This window comes from Thunnus albacares, chromosome 22 (assembly GCF_914725855.1).
Source record: "Thunnus albacares chromosome 22, fThuAlb1.1, whole genome shotgun sequence".
NCBI lineage: Eukaryota > Metazoa > Chordata > Actinopteri > Scombriformes > Scombridae > Thunnus > Thunnus albacares.
Genome location: NC_058127.1, coordinates 10,644,252 through 10,663,928, shown reverse-complemented (window position 1 = coordinate 10,663,928; position 19,677 = coordinate 10,644,252). Strand labels below are relative to the sequence as shown.

Sequence of the window (19,677 nt, the reverse complement as noted above, 5' to 3'; positions counted from 1 at the left end):
AGGAGTCGCTTGTAGTGATACATTTATAGAAGATGTATCAGCCGCCTCTGCGGGTCCTTTAAACTCTCTGGAGGGTTTTAGTGTCTTTCAGCTCGTAGTTTTGGTTTTACTGATTAACTTTCACTGCTCTCACCGTTTCTCACCACATGTTATCTGTCCTGCAACAAACAGCTGTAGTGTTTACAGATTTTTGCACAGACCTCCGAGCGGCAAAACAATCTGTTAATGCAGGTTTGAAAATCTGATGAAATATTGTCTAATATTTATTTTTTTAAACCTAAAAACAGAACATAATCAGTATCTGTGCTGTAGCTTCTTGTTACTTCTCATCTGTTGGACATTTTAGCAAAAATGCATAAACAAACTGAACCATTAGAAGATAAATTTCTGTTTTAATTGGTGACTTTGCCGTCGACCAGATTTCCTCCGACCCTCTCACCTGAGCACTGCAGCCCCTGTCTGAAGAGACCTTTGAGCAGCCGATGGCAGTACTGGCAGACGGTGGGTTTGGTGTAGCTGTGGATGTGAAAGGTGTGCGGGACCTGAGCCCTGCTCCAGTCACCGTTTCCGACCCCCAGCCAGACCGGAGGTTCTGCCCAGGACGGAGGCCTGGACGAGGGCTTGGTCATGCTGATCTGGAGGGGTGAGGACGGAGGTTCGGGTAGTGAATAAGTGATTCAGAGCTGAGCCCTTTTTATTCAACACTGTCACCCTTTTTTTTTTTAATTTGCTCACCTCTTCCAGACTGCCTCCCGCCTGATTGGACAGGGAGTGTGTGCGGGGTCGTCGTGGAGGGAACAAGGAGAGGCTGGTGCTGACCTGTCGCCGCGCTCGACTGCAGTCGTTGGGCAACAGGAAAGCACAACGTTTATGGAAGTCTAATCCACAACCTGAAGCGAGAGGTGAAGAAACATTTTTAAGTTTTTCCTAAATGTGTTTATCTTCAACACTAAAAAAAAACCTTGATAGCAGTCAGGTGTCAACGTATGAAACGTGTCACCCGTACATAACGTTGAGCCTTACCGTCACATTTTAATCCCTGGCGAACGAGACCCCACAGCATCTCTCCACAGTGGTGACAGAAAGTGGGGCTCCGGTACGAGTGCACCACCAGAGAGTGCGGACGGATCCTCATCTCAGTCACCGTGGCCGATCCTGCATCAGATTATAATGAGGAGAGACACGTTACATGACAGCCTGACGACACCGCGGAGAGAAATCCCATTGTTGTAGCTGGAAAACAGTATTTCTGACAGTATTACCACCACTGCATTATACACACAGATTTGGTAGATTTACCAATAAAACATCAGCGTTTACACGTTCAGTTAACCAAATCTCATCTGTCTTGCGTGTTTTACTTGCTAATCCTGAAGCCAACCAGTCCGACTTTCACATGTAGATTATTCCCTGCGGCTGCCATCATCAATTGAAATTACCTGCGAGTCGAGCTCAAGCTCTTTAATTTAAAACAAAGCGTTGTGTGTGTGTTGCCGTGGATTTTGTTTGCGGCAGATTTGCGTTTCACGGCCGAGCGCGCAGCCGGAAGCTTAAGTAAGGAGGTTTCACCTGCCGCGTAAGCTTCACGGTGAGATTTAGTGGCTTTGTAAAGCTTGCAAAAGCATGAAGACATACTGACTCTGTAACCCGCAGATAACTCGACAGTAACGAGGTGCGCTGAAAGATCAAGGGCGCAAAGCACAGAAATACCGAGAAAGGATATTTATGTATTCAGGAGGTGTTGTAGCGGAAAAACCTTTGATTTGTAAGAAGCGTAGCACAAGAAGATATAATTTGAGCTGTTATTGAGTCCAGATCTGGTAACTGTGCGACTATCTTATGTTACAAAACATCTGTGGGTTGGAAATAAGCAGCGTTTTATGAATCAAGACCACAGAAAATAAACCTGACAGTTCGTTTTTTTCCCCCTCATTCTCCCACTCTGGTGATCAAAGTGTAACCTGTTGACTTCTGACCTGCGATGATGACCTCAATGAGGTCCCCGTTCTGCAGCTCGTCACTGTCTGTCAGGCGGTGCAGCAGCTGCTCTAATGTGGGCTGATGTCTGAACAGCAGGAACTTCTCTCCGACGCCCACCAAGCTGCACTCTGGAGCCTAAAAAAAACACACACACACAAACACACACACACACACAGACAGTCTCAGGTTGACTCAAGTTCAATTTAAAACATTTTGACGTGCGGCATTAATGTTGTTTTTGCTGGTGTGAAGCCGACACGCATTATCTGAATATTTTAAGTAGTTCTACAGAAAAAAATTAAAATATTACTGACTCATGTTTTTCATCACTTTTTCCAAACGTCACACTTTTCCATCCAAACAAACAAACAAACGGTTACGATAAATGCTGGTATTATGAGTATGATGCTTCGTTATTTGCATAAAAATGGAAACAAGAGTCGAGTTCGAAGCATCAAAACATGAAAAGTAGAAAAACAGTCGGCGCGAAATCTGGAGAAAAGTTCAACGTTTACACGGACGGAAATATTCAATCGAGAGTCTTCGGAGACAAAAATAAAAGATCAACTCAATTCTGTAACAAGCGACCGTCGTCACAAAACATGATCTAGATACACAAGATATCAAAGATGATGCAATATGAAAAATGGTGAAGTAATCTATCATCATCAGCTTTTTCTGTATTCACGTTGCAAGGTGGTAAAATTAAAAAAAAAAAAAAACCCAACACTTAAAAATAACGCAGCGAGGCTGAGAAAAGATTCTGAAGATAATACCAGAGACGTGATGCAGATAAGTTGGGGTTGAACTATTTAACAGTGCTGACAATACATAACGTGTGTTGTTCTTCATGTGTACAGTTACGAGTGATTTTTATTATCACTAAATTCTAAAGAGACTTAAAGTCATACAGAGAATGAATTCTTATAATTTAACTACTTTCTTCTACCTGGACATAAAATATCATGATGAATATAAATCAGTCAAGCAAACTACTGCGTCTAAACCTCCACTAAGTTACATTAATATATTTCTGAGATCATTTAAAAACATTTCAAACAGTAGCATTTGTGTCCAACACCTATAAGATCGTAAAATGTACTTTAAAGGAAAAGCAGCGTAAAAAACACTCAAATTCAGCTGATTTTCATGTTTAAATATGAGCGGAAGGATTCTGGGATCCTTAATGATAGAAGAGACTATTACACACATACTGTATGAGCTTTATGTCATTTTATACATGATATTATACAATGTGGATAAAATGCAACTAGTTTGTTTTCAGTTTTCAAACTAATTTGCTGTTCTGCAACCTGAAAAAGTTAAAAAAAAAAACAGTTTGATATCAGAGTTGGAGGTGCAGGGTTTCACCCAGCAGTGACACACATATATACAGTATGTGACATATTTGCAGGGGGGGACGCTGGTGCTGTCAGGGTTGTGTACAGTGAATGCACAAAATGCTAGCATAGCGCACGCACACACACACACACACACACACACGCAGAGGAGACCGTGCTGACCTGCTGCCTGGAAATTCAAGTAAAGATCAAAGTTGAAAGGAAGGCCGGTGAAAGCGAGGCAGACTCTGTGCGTGTGTGTTTGTTTGTGTGTGTGTGTGTGTGTGTGTGTGTGACAGGGCGGGGGGCAGGGAGGGGAGGAGGGGGGGGGGGGGTTGTGGTTGGAAAGTTTGCTGCGCTCTTCTCGACCACACAGTCCCTGTACTCAAGGCAGTATGAAGACCAGACCAGCTGACACTGAGACAGAACAACACCTGCAATTCACAAAGATCTTTATTTAACCTCAGCTGCAGTTTTAAAGCTACTTTTATTTTATGTTACGGCTGCAGATTTTTAAAGTCAAATCCAAACCAGAGCTGGTTTAATAGTATAAAAACTGGTTCAATCAGATATGTTGCTAATCTACAGCTAAAACCACAACAAGAGCCTTCACACTCTGCATCAGTCAACAATGCAGAAACACTTTGGGCTTCTCAAAAGCCTGAAGTGTAACCTACATAACCCTTCTTAACGCATAAGGTGACCTTTCAAACGTCCACTTCCTGACAGTTTGGAGGCCTGAGAGCTCGAAATATCACAGGAGTATTTTCCAAGTGGGACTGTAGAAATACTAGAGCAGATATTCTTTACTGTTTGCTATAAAAACCTCTTTTTTCAGCATTTTATTGCTCACATTTAGCACTTTGGAGCCTTGAAAATCTCACCTAAACACAAAAAAATAACAAAATCTCCCACCTGTGTGAGGTTTTTTTTTCATTACCTTGCGCTCTATGATCTCTGAAGCCAGCCTCTTGGCATGGCGATAGCTGAGGTTGCCAGCAGGGACTTGGACCACCTCCCTGAACAGGCCGAGCTGAAACTGGACCAGCACCGGCGCCTTGAGACTGGTAGGACTGGAGGGAGTCACTGCGGACATGGAGAAAGATCCTGTGGGAAGACTTGGGGAGGGACGAGTTTTTGCTAGAAAGATACAAAACAGCGGACGAGCTTCAGTTTGGGGAACAAGGTGACTTGGTGTCAGATTTTTCTGGTTTCTGGTGTCAGAATCATATCAAAGCACATGATAGACTTCTGTAAAACTTCTCAGATCTTTGACGCCTCTTTAATACCTTTCAGGAGGATCAGTTCCTCAAAAATGAAGATTATTTGCTATGATTCAAATTCAACACATTTATCTACCAACTACTGAAACATTTCTGTATAAAGTTTGGTGTAAAACCCTCATTAATATCTTCATATAAGACAAATTTAAATACAGTACAGAAAGCTTGCGCTGAGTCACATCTGAGCAGGTTTCCTGAATTTTTTACAACCAAAACAAAGCTGACATAAACATCTGATATCACTAAATGTTAGTAATCTTACTTTCTAACGCCGGTTCATTCAAACTCCGATCTTTAACCTCAGTTGTAGGATCGTTGCGCCGATGCGACAGCTGATCAGTCAGTCATCGCGCTGTCGAGTCTTCACATAAACTCCGTTGGTCCTGGTTTCCTTTATGTGGGGCTCGTCTGTCGACAAGACAGGAAGTCACATAGAGAGGCTCGCCTCTGTGAAAGCTGTAATAAGGCAGCTTACGGTTAACACCCTCAGCCCCCACTGTGAAAATTTCACACACACACACACACACACGCCATGAAATGGTCAAAAACCATCTCAGAAGACGCTCGTAATATATTTCCCGGAAAGCGATTATATTAATGAAAATGTACGAGACACACAATCAAGTTTGAAAAGTGGAATTTGTATTTATTGAACCTTTTGATAAAATACACATTAGGTTGGCCCCTTCACAATAAGATCCAGCAGAGTCCCCCGTACATATACACAAGACCCTCTTGCCCACAACATTAGATGCTTTGAGCTCCATAAATATTTGCACATCAAAAAAAAAAAAGACAAATATCTCATTAATCTTTGAAGCTTTGGATCAAAATTCTCCTTCGGGATAAATACTTAAAACCACAGTTTTTTTATTTTTCTCTCAACTATTTGAATCAAGCAAAATACTGTAGCGCGTTAATGGTCTGATATTTATAGAGCTCAAGATTATTCACACAAAGTCTGAGATGCATGAGATATCTTCCACAAGTAGAAACTTCTCACCCAGGATTGAATAAGTGACTGATTACTACAGTAAAGTATTGATTAGTATTGGTAATATTGTGTGTAGAGGAACCCACAGTCAGGAAAAAGGAGTTCTGGTTTTTCTAGAGCTGTTGTTTTTTTTTTCCACTAACTTTATACACAACTACATGGTGTTGATACTGTGTGTGTGCCAGTGAAGGAATTTCCCGTCATTCCTGTGCGTTTTTTGTGTTTGTGTGAACAAGTGAGATACAGTGAACATACATATAAAGATCGTACACGGGTTATTCTGTACATTATTTGCTGCGAACGACATTTAAAGCACTTTTCCTCCCGAAGCGCTTTCATTCTTTCTTCTTAAAAACACCGACCGCTTCCTGCTTTGATGCACTTACTCCGCTCCATCTCTCCTTCATCTGTCTCTTCCTTCATGACCTCGCACATTCAGAAGCTGATAATAATAAGCACTTTTTAGATCATCTGTGTGACTTTAAAAAGGTAATTTCAAGAAGGGCGACTATTTAGACTCATAGTGATGGTGTTCATGTACCATCTTTGACAAGAACCTGCATCTTCCTCATTTTTGAAATCACACTCAATTTGTCCAGAATTCACCTTTTTTTTTTAAATTTAGAGGAAAATGTGAAGAAAAAGTTACACAGACAGAAAAAAAAAAGGCATTTTCTTGACAATCTGATCACACAGTTGAGGATGTGATGTGACAACGTGTACATTCTGTGGACAGTTCTCTTAGGATCGGTCTCGTTTTGGTGGAGTTTCGCTTCTAGCTTGCACAAAACACACACACAAAAAAAAAATCACAACACAAAAAAATCCAGTGTGAATGCCACCAGACCTCCCGACAATCAACATGAATTTTAAAACATTCAAAATAATCCCGTTTTCAGATTAAAAGCACAATCAAAAAACAAGGAAACGCTCCAGCACGACACGATTCACTGAAGACAGACCCTTATCAGTCAGATTTCTGTGAGTGATTAAGACTGATGAAATCCGTCCATGTCAGCATTTTTAAAAAAAAAGAAAAAAAAAAAAAAGGATTGTTTTGTAAACAACGATACATATTCAGCAAATGAGGGAAAAGTAAACAAATTCACAAGAAGAATCCCGTAAAATGAACGTAAACAAATAACAAAATCAGAATTTAGATTTTTTTTAAATGAGGGTTGATTATACTTTCAATATCCTGATGTAATGATTGTAAATAGAAATTGATTTTTAAATATCTCTTTCACAGCGTGTTCTTTCAGCATCAGTCAGACTAATGGATGTTTATTAAAATCCTGAAGAAATAAGACTTTTTTTTTGTTTTTAGCAGCAGAAGTAGGATGATGATTATAGTGTTTGATTTAACCTCCTGTAGTACCGTGTAGGTTCTATCTATTAGTGATTAAGATTATTTACTTTCAAATGAACTTTCTGGCCATTTTTCATTCTGGCACAAGAAATTTCATTCGAAAAACAAACAAAAAAATAATTCCCAGCCTGACCGATGATAATCCAGTGAAAGCTTCAGTCTTAGTTTGCTCAGTAGATACCAAGAAAGGTGCCAGATATACAGTACCGTCACACTCAAAGTGCATTTTTTTTACAGTTTAGACTGAAGCCTTGATGGTCTGGTAGCTTAATCTGAATGTCAGCAGTGATTGAGGTACTAAATTTACCAGCATGATCATCTGATGTTTCTTTCCTTCCTTCTCTTCACTCCTTCTCTTCACAAACTCCTTAGTTTTCCAGTCTCCTCCCCTTCGGATAAGAAGTATTTTTCCCCCCTCTTTAACCAACATTGTGTAAACACAAAAAAAAAAAAGAAAAGAAAAAAAGTGCACTATATACAAAGAATGACATATCGAATAATTTAAAACCGTATATACATAAAAAACAAGGCAAAAAGTGAGGTTTAAATGGTTAGTGCTATCGTTTTTTTTCTGAAAATCCCCAAAAGATGTTTGATCTTTTTAATTTGTCTGCTTTCTATGTTAAAATCTAAACGGATCCCTCCCCCCTCCCCTCCCCCTCTCCTCCCCCCCCCGTCTCTGATATGCGTACGATGGGTGGTCAGCATCGGCAAATACTTCATGCTACTGGTGAAAATATACAGAGTGCAACATTTAATCTGCTCTCTGAACTTAAACCGGAGTATATTTAGTTTGTCTGCGCGCGAGTGGAGCTCGAGGGGACTCGTCACGACGTGGATACGATGCTTTGCTACGGTGCCTATGAGCCGAAAAAGCGTTTTGGGTGCAGACATTCAACTTTCTAATAAGCAACATGCTGATAAATGTGTATCTAAATATTCTCTTTTCTGTTCGATGGCAGCGGTTTGTACAGCGAAGCAGCAGCGAGACTGTGTGTGTCTTACAGGATGACGTTTAAGTGTGGTAATGCTTTTTTTTTTTTTTTTTTTTTTCTCTCCCTTCCTCCTCCTCCTCAGTGTTCTTTAAAAAATATGCTGCAGGTGCAAGTGTTTGATCTCGCTTTGAGCTTTAAGTGTGTAGTTTGATCAAACCGAGCTGCGAACAGCCTCTCCTCGCCGGGCCACTCTTCTGTACTCCGCACCAGTCCCGCCTCCTGTTTCTGTCTAGCCAATCAGGGAGCTGCGTCTCGATAGGTCCACGTTGCTGGCGCTTAGTCCCCTGCAGTCTGACAGTCCGTTGTTGGCGTCCTTGAAAAAAAAGAAAAATTATATAAACCCTGAGAAGAAGAGAAGAAACTGATATTTTTCTGACTTTTATGAAAACACACTCTTATTCAGTAATTTAAGAGTTTTCAAAAAAAAATAAACAACTATACTGCGGTATTATTTTACTAAACTGCATCCATATCACATACTTCTACAGTATAGAAGTCATGTGCTGTGCTGCGGCGTGGTGTGATCTGTACCTGTGTGGTCTCCTCAGCGCTCTTATTGAGGAAGTTGAGGGAGCTCGCTCTCTTCATTCTGAACAGCAGAAAAAAAAACACACAATCATGCAATGAGTAAGCGCATCACATCCAGTACATCACACACGACTACTGCTGGAACAATTTGTTAAATTAGTAAAAACAGGAAATGAATCTTACTTATAAATTGTTATTTATCAAGCAAAAAATGCAGAAGATTTGCTGGTTTCAGCTTCTCATATGTGAGAATTTGCTGCTTTTCTTTTCTTTTCTAAAAACACTGTAAATTTTACATCTTTGCATCTTGGACTGTTAGTCAAACAAAAAGGAACTTGTGATTTTATAGACTAAATGATAAAATCAATGAATGAAACAGAAAATCAAAATATAATCAGTTGTATTTGACTGTAAGAATATATATATATATGCATGCAAGCTCTCTCTCACACACACACGCACACACACACACAGAGAGTTATCTCACCCTGGGTTGCGTGGCTCTTGCGGTCCGCTACCCTGCAGCTTCTTCACCAGCATCTCGCTGCTCCTTCTCAGGGCGTCGCGGAGTTTCCCAAAAGAGCTGCTGCGATGCAGAGACCCGTTACCATCCTGAGGAGAAACGGAGCGTAAAAAACAGAACGGTTGTTTAATGGAGACATTAAATATTAAAAAGAGAGATTTCCTGTTCGGGCTCGTCAGACTACAGAGATTTTGTTCACATGCTTTTGGTTGAACTGCAGCTACGGGGGCATTTGCTATATTTATATCAAATAACTACACTGTTTATATATTTATATAACCTTGTGTGCAAGGTTGTGTTGTCCTCATATCGTGCTCTACGTGATTCAAGTGAACTTATTAACACGTCCTTTACATTGAAATTAACCGACAACCGTGAACTGACCCCGTTCCACTCAGCGGAGTCGTCGCCCTCGCCCTCTCCCCGCTGCCCCCCCGATCCGTTCATTCCTTCCCTGCAGTGTCGTCTGTCGCTCCCTCCGGCGCTGCCGTCCTTCAGCAGCTCCACCACCTTACTCTGGTTTATGGCATCGATACCCTGTGAAAGACGACAGAGAGAGACAGAAAGGACATACACACAAAAAGAGAAAGGAAAACAAAGATTGGAGAGGAGTGATTTAAAGGATCGAGGGGGGACAAAAAAAAAACCGTTACAGCCTTTTCACAATAGCTCACGCAGCATCTTAAAAGTTTTCTTTTTTAGCTTTGTGACTAATCGGTTTGGTGTAATTTACAGGCTGATAAATCACAGCTGAACTAATCAGGTTGCTTTACTGACTGAGCCGTTGAAAAGAACAGCAGTAATTCAAGCGGTCCGTCCGCTGGTCGGAGTGTTTGTGTAGCACCTGTTTGCGTGACTTGCTGGCGCACTCCTCCAGCGTCTCTGCTGCCTCCAGTTTGCCCTGGCGACGGTACAAAGATCCCAGGCTTTTGAGGGTTGTGTTCACTGTGGGACTGCAAAAACAAATGTTTTTTTTTCTTGCTTGATGAATGCGTGTCACCAGATGTTTTCAGTAACAAGACAGGGTTTCTACAAAGTATCTAAGATAAGAGTTTTTACTGTCACATGGTCTAAATGGAGAACTTTTTTTAATTCCTGGGACAAAAAGAAGGAAATGGTGATTTTAATGTTGTAAGAGAGCAATAATTCTCCTCTAATAGTCCTCCCACTGGCAGATGTAGGTTATATTTTGGCATATAAATGGTCAAACTTGTGTAAACTTGTAGAAGATTCTATGAAATAAATACCGTTCTAGGCCTTCTGATACCACTGAAACCCTACATGTTTACGGTGAATTCAAACGTCCGACTCACCTGTCCACCTTGCAGGCCTTATACCAGCTCCCATACTCTACATACGGGCCAGAGTCCTTGCGTTTATCCTGAGAGAGACAGCGACGGAGAGAGAGAGAGAGAGATACAGAGGAACAGAAGAAACAGAGAGAGAGATTGATGAGAAGAGGCAGAGAGCATGAGCCAAGGATGAAACATTACCCAATTACATAACCTATTAAAAATGTCCCTGTTGTCATTTGTATAGTCTGCTGTTCTCCGTCACTTTATTTCGCTGTCCGACCCATTTCCATAATAAGCCGTCTGTCTGCTGGCGGCATCAAAGGAAAAGGTCAACCTTGATGACTGACCTTGCTCTCCTGTCGCTCCTCTGCGTGCATCCAGATTGGTTTGTTGTCGTCTGCAAAATGAAAAAAAAAAACAAAAAAGGAAGATCATTTTTAAATCTATTTAGACATTAAATATCTACTGTATATAAAGTGTGGATGAAAACACTGTAAAGCAGCAGGATGCCAACGAATTAGAAGAAAAAATACATGAATGAATTGGCCAGAAAAGAACGACAAGCCCTGGTTTGACTAAGATTTCAAAGTGAAGCATCTCCGTACATGTAAACACGTGTGCGCTGCCTCTAAACAAACTCGTGCCCAATTCCTGCCAAGGTTCCTCTCTCGTGTCGGGCATGTGAGCATGTAAGGGTTTTGGTAGGCTTAGCAGCGACAGGAGAGGAAACATTAACATTAAGCCGCCTCGCACGCTTTCTGTAAAACAGAATAATCCTCCGACCTGCTGAGAGGACGCAGCGCGACGGCGGGGATCAGGGTGTGACCCAATCATAGAGCTGAATCCCAAAAACACAGCAAATCGTTACATTTGTCAGACTGTAATTCTTTTTTTTTTTGCTGTGTATTTAACATGTGTTTGGGCAGTATGAATGTTTGTATCTTAAATTATTCTTGACGGTAAATGGAATGAAAATTTTAATCCTTTTTTTTTAATTTTTCTTCCTGACCTGCATACATAAGCCTGTAATAAAGCTCCTCTGTTCCACCGCTTCCTCTTGTTGTCTCTACTTACTGTTGACAGATCCGAACTCCTTCTCGTGTGCCCTGGTCAGGATCTCTTTGTACAGAGCCTCGGCATGTTCGAACTTCCCCTGCTTCAGGTAGCATGTGGCCTGAGGAGAAGCAACGGTGGGTTAAACTACTCTATTCGTATAACGAAAATGTGCCGATTAAACTGTTGTTCCTACCAGATTATTTTTGGTCTTGGCGACGTTGGGGTCGTCGGCTCCCAGTTTGGTTTCGTAGATCACCAGGGCTCGTCTGTAGTAGTACTCCACCTCGTCGTACTTGCCCTGGTTCTGACACAGCAGGGCCAGGTTGTTGAGCTGCTTGGCTACATCTGGGTGATACATCCCCAACACCTGGAGACGACAGGGAGATGACGAACCTCAGATAAACCACACACACAAAAAAAAAACTGTATCAACATGTTCTACGTTTTACATTTATAGCAGCGTGTTTATACCTTCTCTCTGATTTCCAGAGCTCTCTTACAGAGAGGTTCGGCCTCCTTGAACTTGCCCCTCTTGCCGTATAGAACAGCCAGGTTGTTGAGGGTTGCAGCCACAGCTGGGTGGTCCTTCCCCAGCGTCTTCTCTCTGATGGCCAGGGCGTCATTCAGAAGGTGAGCCGCTTCTTTGTACTTGTTCTGGTCCCTGACGGATAAAAACACAACAGCGCTTGGTTAGAGAACGCTATCGTTTCCTTTAATTAGAAGCTAGTGGTGAAACAACATCCTCTCCTTTCCCCCACCTGTACACCAAGGCCAGGATGTTGAGCATGGTGGCTACGTCGGGATGGTCGTGTCCTGATGTTTTCTCCAGGTCCTCCAGGGCTTGTTTGCACAGGGGTACTGCTACCTCGTACCTTCCCTGGGAGGCGTATTGGATCACCAGGTTGTGGAGCGTCCTGAGGCGGGCCGGGATCTCGTAGCCTCCCTGCTGGGCCGCCACCTCTCCGCTGCGCTGGGCTGTGAGAAAAGGCACGAATGAATTCACTATCTTCTATAACGTTTAATAAATCATATGAGGTTATGTTATGTTTATCGAGACGTTTGTTTTCATGAAACACATGAAGCAGATATTAAAGCAGCCGTGAGTCGAGCAGCTTTGAGATCAGCTATTTCTCATTAATATTCAAATTTCAGAAAAAATTCAGAAGGAAGAAATCAATCAGAAACCCAAAAATAGTAAGTTTACTGTCACATTCAGCAGGAAATCCTCACATTTGAGGAGCTGACATTTACTAATATTTAGTTTTTTTGCTTAAAAATGACATTTAAATGATTATTTATTAAAATAGGTTGATACCAGATCCAAGCAGAACAAAAAGAGGAAGACATTTCTCAGACAAACCCGCCTCAGGGATCAGCATTCATCCAGCAGCACACGGTCGCCTGAAGAAATCCAGCTGCTTCTTTTAACAACTGCCTCTGTTTCTGTATTATATTCATTTTTGAGTATCGATGTCTAGAAACTGGATGAAGTCTTTTAAAATCTCCCATTTTCTCTTTTCCATTCTGTCATTCTGTTTGCCCCCCCCCCCCCCCCCCCCCAGCGCTAACAGGTGTCTCTGATTTATCTCTTCACCTTCCGAGCTTTTAAAGGGCTATTCTGCTCTTTCCTTCGCTCTCCCTCCTGCTACAAGCAACTTACAAAGCAAAACATGACAAAAATAAAGCTAAATGTATCATTAACAGTTATACAAAGTGATGATAATGCTAATAAACTATTCAATAAATATATGACTATTACATATACACAGCGTTTAATGCTACATGTTATGTCTCAATATGTAAGAGACAAAACTCCAGAGGAGCATTTAAGAGTATTCAGTCGTTAATAATTGAAAAGGTTAGTACTGCAGCACTTACTGTCTGCTTAATGGCAATGAAAGCTGAACAAGCTCTACGCTGTAGCGCCCTGGATAAGCAACCTTATAGTTTAAATCCATTTACAAGCCCGTGCTTCTGTTTAGACAGCGAATTAAGCAAACCACAGCTTCAAATAGGGTTTTTGAAATCTATCTCATCTATACCACATTTGAGGGATAAACTGTGTAGCTTTGCTGCTTAAACAAGGAGCTACTTGTGTCAGAACGTAGAATAGTGAACGTGTGCCTCTGTGTTTAAATTGCTCGTACAGCTCAGGCTTCGGGGCAGCTGACGCCTGAACGTTTCTGCTACTGAAAGCCGTGATTGTGCCGAGTGATTATATTTGACATTCCGTAAGTTAAATAAAAGCGGGATTTATTCTGCTCCTGTGCTGGGTTTTCCATGGAGTTTTTTTTTTTTTGAGATAAAGGTGGCGAAGGCTGGAGAAGGTGCGTGGTGCGGCGTACACGGTTTGTGTGTTGTGCACTTAAATTAAAAAAAATTATCTGACAGACAAAAGTGTCCACAGGGATTTCAATGTTATACCAAGATGGAACAAATAGATGAAAAATAAAGGTTGTGACAAATCTGCTTATCTCCCGAATCGATACTATCATGATATTTGGGTGCCGATTCGATTCTCAATTCAAAAGCGATTCACAGTTGAACGAATAGAGAAGGAGGCTTTATTATCATCCAGTTCACTGTGCGCCAAACCATTCACTGAAGTCTTTATTCCACTGAAATACAACAACAAACATAACCAGCAGATAAGAGAAATGGTCTGCAGCGTTTCTATTTTAAACTGTTAACTGCATTAATTCATGAATTCATTAATTTGAAAGCATCTTACAGTCTCCTGCCTGTATGAGAATAATAAAGTGAGGGGGAGGCAGAGTGCTCCGCTGTGTTGTTATTACTTTCATGTGATAATATTCCAAAAAAAAGATTCAAGGTGTGACTATGATGCACACTGCTCCTTATATTTTTTGGAAAAATACAGTATCTTTACATATAAATGTGAGTTTTTGTTCATACAGGAAGTAAAAAATCAAAACATGTGCACAGCCTTTCTTGTTTTTCTGTGTATTTATGACTTCTGCTTCTACAAAACACTGTAATGCGACATTTGACTTGGATCACGGTTGGTCATTATTACTGAGGGAAAGGTCAACCGTGCAAAATGAGCACGCCTGCCCGGAGAACCAATCATCTCTTCTTCCTGTGGTCCACCACCACACTGTTACTCTCCTCCAACATCAGACATCTAGACTTGTAAACTGGGAGCTAAATCATGTGTAGAGAACAGCTGCTTATTGTGTTGCTTTATTATTGAGTCCCAATATGACCATCATGCAAATCAGAGCAGCTTTCATTTGTGAATAAAATGACCTGTCATGTAAATATCTGCTGTGTGTGTGTGTGTGTGTGTGTGTGTATTTAGCATCTTGTTAGCATCTCTCAAAGCCCAGCTGAGTCCTGCTTTAGGTCTAATCACCGCTGCTGATGTCATACCTGGTCCCTGGTCATCGTCGTTGGGGAACAAGTCATCCAGACTGTCCTTTGAAGTATCCCCTCCTCCGCTCCCGCCGCCGCCGCCGCCTCCGGCGCTCTGGTTCTTCTCCTCGGAGGGCGAGACGTCGTCGTCAAACTTCTTGATCTGGTTCATGAACTCCAGGTGTTTCTTCTCCTCCTCCAGCTGGGCCACGCTCTGCTCGCTGCGTTGCAGCTTGTGCTGCGTTCCCGCCAGCTCGTCCCGCAGCCACTGGTTCTCCTGGCAGAGCCGGCGCACCTGAGCGCGCAGCTTCTGCTTCTCCGACTCCACGGCGCTCAGGTGGCTCGACAGGGCGATGATCACCTAGGGGAAATTAAAACATTTATTAGCTAAATGTTTAAAGATGTCATTTGCCTATGTTGTTCGCTCATTTAAGACTCTAACCTGAGCCTCTCCCAGGCCGAGCTCGATGGCCTCCAGACTCTTGCGGAGCAGCCCGGACTTCTCCTGGGCGGCTGGTGGCTGGGTGCAGTCCAGCAGGGAGTTGAGGAGCTGGGCGTGCTCGCCACGCAGCGTCTCCAGGCCCTGCATGACAGCCTTAGTGTTGAGGACGATCTCATCTTGACTCAGTCGCTCCAGAGCTTCTTCACGTGGATACACCATGGTGGACATTGCCTGGCTTCATTCACACTGCGGGATCAGAGGGGAGAAAAAAAAAAAGAAGAAAAAAATATAAGAGGAGAGGGAGGATTTTTTTTCTCCCCCCACTCACCACATTCTCTTCATCATGAGAATATTGTAGGAGGTGTTTATGCTGACATCATCTTTTCCGTGTGCTATCCCTCTCGAGATTCACGCGATTTACACACGAGCTGCTCAGTGCGACCACATCCTTTATCTGCTGGCCACTGAGGTCAACTCGAGGTGGGCGAGACAAAGAGCAAAGCAGACGAGATACGAGAAGAAGAGAAGAGAGGTCACACGAGTGGAGGAGGAGAGAAAAAGAGAATGGAAACAGGAAACAATTAAAATGAGGAGGGAGGATATAAAGAGATACTCGAGGAGAGGAAGGTCAAAAAGGAGAGCAAAGAAGAAAACATAGATCAAATATGTTCATAAAAATGAACCCTGTCAAAGCCAAGAAGTTAATACTTGTTGTTTTAATATAAAACTCTCCTGGGCAGCATTCATATCCAATATTTCCTTGTTAAATGTGCTGTAGAGACAGTTTCATTATCCACCTGAGCACACATAATAAACACCAGTCATATAGTCTGTGCCATAAACAACTAGGAAAAGCTAAATGAGGAGCACAAAACTGGCAACAGGATGAAGTTAATGTTCCCGAGACACGTTAACTGCATGATGGCGTATTTAAATATCATTACTGAATATACGTTGTTGTTGTTGCGTAACAGATTTCACTCAGATCTCCGTTTTTGTCCGTTTTTTTCTCTAAAATTTCAAATAGGTCAAAGGCCGAATAATAGTTTCCCATTTCACCGTTGCATAACGTTCCCCTCGGGTCGGGGTTAGATGAGATTGAAAGCGATAAGGACTGTGTGTGAGTGTGTGTGTGTGTGTGAGAACTCCAGTATATGTATAGTTTAAAGCCCTTTTTAGATTACAAGAGGATTCATCCGAGCTCGAAAGTGACGCAGCAGCTGCCAGTGACCAGTAAAGCCAATTAAAATGAGACGCCATCGCTCGACAGATCCGCCACTACGAGAGCAGAGAGAGAGAGAGAGGGAGAGAGAGAGGGGGGGGGGGGGGGGGAGCAGAGTGACTAAAGCAAATATCACAGGAGCATCAAAAGTAGAGCTGGACTGACTCATCTGCATGGAGAATATTAGCTGCTGATTTGAGCTCGTCACAGATGCATCTGCGTACGAGTCGGCTGTTAAATAACAACAAAGTGCAGTAGTGAAGTGTGAAAGACACGAGTGAGGACGTCAGTTTGGCACAAAAATATCTTATAACTATAAAATGTCCTGAAATTAGTACATATCTTAATCGTAAACTTCTGTATCAGTCTCAGTACCTGCATATTTATCATCTAATTGGAGCAACAACTAGGCTAATAATTATTTTCATTATCAATTAATTGGTCTATAAAATGTTCCAGAGCCCAAAGTCACGTCTTCAAATTAGAGCTGCAACGTTTAGTTAGTTAATCAAAATTGCCAACTATTTTGATAATCAATTAATCATTTTGAGTAATTTCTTTTAGAAAAATAAAAGTCCAAATTCACTGATTCCAGATTCTCAATGTGTTATTTAGTTTTCTATGATAGTAAACTGAGTATCTTTGATTTGTGGACTGTTGGTCAGAACAAAACAAGCCTTTTCTGGACTTTAATCAACATTTCTTAACCATTTAAATTTAATAAGATTAAGATTTAATAGACCAAAATGACTAATTGAAAAAATAATTAACAGATTAATTGATGATGAAAATAATCGTTAGTTGCAGTCATACTGGAAAATTGCTCGTTTTGTCTGTCAAATAGTTCAAAACCCAGATGTTTGATGAACAAACGGTGACAAAAATCTAACAAAAGCAGCAAGTCCTCACAACTGAGAAGCTGAAACAGGCAAAATATATGAAAAAAAAGAGAAAAATATTAGTTGATTGATTTCTGTCACCTTTATTCACCACCAATCAACTAATCATTCCAGCACATATGATAATATTTTGATTAAGACTACTGATGCTCTCAGGGGACACTCATTCTAAGGAGTAGGTGGCGTCTAAAATAAAACCATTAGTCATCATGACATGATCATGAGTAATGATGACCAAAAGGGTTTTGAAGTGTTCACTGTTTACTTCTCTCACCTTAATCTCTCAGGTAAATCCAGACAGTTCTCTCACATATAATATATATATAAAACATATAATATTCAGTCTTTAGAAGAAGACGACATTCAAGCTGTATCTTATTATATTTAGATGACCTAAAAGCCAGTCAACATCTAGAAAGTTCCATATCAGGGTATCAATATACATGTAACAGTGTGAGAGGAGAGATCTGACTCAGTAAATTGTCATTTTATCCTCAGCCTGAAGGTCTAAATATTGACCAGCTGTAAATGAAGCCGTTGCAGTGGCAGCAGGAGGACACAGAAGCCGATTGTGCAACATCGTGACTTTCTCTCTTTTCCTGCTTTGATGGTTGAGGTGCACCTGTTCTCCTTTCCCACTCCCTCCCTCCCTCCTCTCATCTCTCTTTCTCTCTCTCTCTCTCTCACCCATCCTCCTCCTCCTCCTCTCCCCCTCCCATCCGCCTCATGCACTGACTGCAATGCACCAATATCCACCACTTCCCTTCAAATCCACCGTTTCCAAACGCAGAAAGGGGAAAGCGGTGAAACCTGCAATAATATCCTCCTTAAACGCACCTTATCACGTACGCATTTATCTTTAATTGGGACTATTTTAGCTCACATATAAACCATAATCTACCGGCGGATGGTTGAGGCCTGAGGCCGGGGAGGGGAGGCAACGTTTGGCTTGGCAGCAGATCAATCAAGGTGACCGACAGTAGAGAGCAGTGATCAAAAAAGGACAAAGCTTTAGCAGATGATTGTAATAATCCAATTACATAGCTGCTAATCTGAGAAATTTATAGGTTTTCTTGGCCAGGTTTCGACACGTAGCGTTGAACTGTTTGTAAACAGTGCAGGCCCGACCACCAAGATATTACACAATATACACCGATGCATATTATGTTAAGCTACTGTACAGTATTTACAGTGTGCGCAGATAAGAACATAATAGATACAGCTCAAAAAATGATGTTTAATAAGTAAAAACATTAGCGAACGCGTATGACACATTTAACGAACCTCGCCGTGGATGTAACGTCAATTTGACAGCTTGCTAAAAAAATATGCCGACATATTACCATCATACGTGATTAATCAATGTCTCCTTAAACTATATACATGCGGCTTCATTGTGATATTAAGGTTATTAATCTGGGTTTTACCTTCATCGAAGACAAGTGCGATGCTTTCTGTCCCCCGAACAAAGCAGCAGGACAATGTTGTGATGCTCCAGACAGACCTGCGTCAAGTTACCTGATACTGAACAAACTACTTCCGGAGAGAGACACCAAAGTAGCGCGATGATTAGGATGCTAAGCTATCAAAAGCACGACAATGCAGGTTGTCAGTGAAGAGAAAAATATATTATTAAATTAAAATAAAAGCATCTTATTTCCAAAAGGTGCAAGAGCAACGTTGTCATACGTTAGTAAATAGCCGTTATAGCTAAATTAACGTTAGCTGTTGTTTGGAGGAAGTTGAATTCTGTATCCTAGAAACCGTTAGCTATTTTTTTCCTAGGATGGCGAAGGCACGACCCGCCCTTCTCTGCCTCTGATTGGCTAGTACTCGTTGCCTTCGCTGGTTAGATTTAGGAATGAGGAATGAGATTGGTTACTGTTAGGGTGAGAATATCAGGGTAAACCAATCAGAGGCAGAGTAGGGCGACTGACTGACTTCGCCATCCTAGGAAGAAAAAAAAATCACCAACCGTTACCTGTGGTGTTGACCACAACACGGCACGACAAAACAGAATTAGTTGACACACCACTGAGTTAAGTTTAATGCGATTACAGTTAAAGTTTTAGTCTGTGCAGTGAATTAACTTGTTAGCTAGCGTTAACTGCCGCTTTCTCTTTCACCCTCAACTTACCCAGACTGTCACTTGACGACGAGGGACAGCAAGAAAAGCTGGATTTGTCCACAGTGTTTGGCTGTTACTAACCGGCCATCCCCGCAGAAACTTTAATTCAGTGAAGAGGTGATGCTATAGTGGATGTCACCTCAAGTGTCACAGCTGACAGAAATAAACTGGATGTGCCAAGTTGCCAGAGTCCACAGCCAAAGATTTACTGAAATCTCAAGATGAGTCACGCTGGTCAATTTTCAAGC

General features: G+C 41.7%; 2 protein-coding genes across 6 annotated transcripts in view; both read right to left on the bottom strand.

Moving 5' to 3' along the window:
- The window catches only part of prkd4 (protein kinase D4), a 12,272-nt gene extending 7,317 nt beyond the window's left edge, over positions 1-4,955 (bottom strand). The window contains exons 1-6 of one of the 3 annotated variants that reach the window (XM_044341684.1): positions 4,866-4,955; positions 4,261-4,438; positions 1,977-2,115; positions 1,024-1,155; positions 736-890; positions 440-635 (exon numbers count right to left, since the gene is read on the bottom strand). In XM_044341684.1, the coding sequence (XP_044197619.1) occupies positions 440-635; positions 736-890; positions 1,024-1,155; positions 1,977-2,115; positions 4,261-4,416 (778 nt within the window). In that variant the 5' untranslated portion in view covers positions 4,417-4,438; positions 4,866-4,955. Of the gene's footprint in view, positions 1-439; positions 636-735; positions 891-1,023; positions 1,156-1,976; positions 2,116-4,260; positions 4,461-4,865 lie in introns of all 3 variants that reach the window. The other 2 variants (XM_044341683.1, XM_044341685.1) reach the window with 2 other exon arrangements.
- On the bottom strand, positions 4,924-19,677 carry klc2 (kinesin light chain 2). 3 transcript variants are annotated; one of them, XR_006400151.1, is made up of 15 exons: positions 18,729-19,034; positions 15,181-15,426; positions 14,757-15,099; positions 12,122-12,338; positions 11,835-12,024; positions 11,557-11,730; positions 11,382-11,481; positions 10,655-10,704; positions 10,326-10,393; positions 9,857-9,965; positions 9,397-9,549; positions 8,977-9,101; positions 8,493-8,550; positions 8,119-8,274; positions 4,924-5,011 (listed from the first exon to the last, which is right to left on the bottom strand). XR_006400151.1 is itself a non-coding variant. In XM_044341687.1 (14 exons), the coding sequence occupies exons 2-14, from the start codon at positions 15,406-15,408 to the stop codon at positions 8,191-8,193; spliced, it is 1,899 nt and encodes a 632-aa protein (XP_044197622.1). In that variant the 5' UTR covers positions 15,409-15,426; positions 19,439-19,677; the 3' UTR covers positions 5,224-8,190. The 3 variants fall into 3 exon arrangements, 2 of the variants coding, with proteins under 2 accessions (XP_044197622.1, XP_044197621.1); XM_044341687.1 differs by lacking the exons at positions 4,924-5,011; positions 18,729-19,034 and adding an exon at positions 19,439-19,677 and having other exon boundaries at positions 5,224-8,274; XM_044341686.1 differs by lacking the exon at positions 4,924-5,011 and having other exon boundaries at positions 5,224-8,274; positions 18,729-19,033.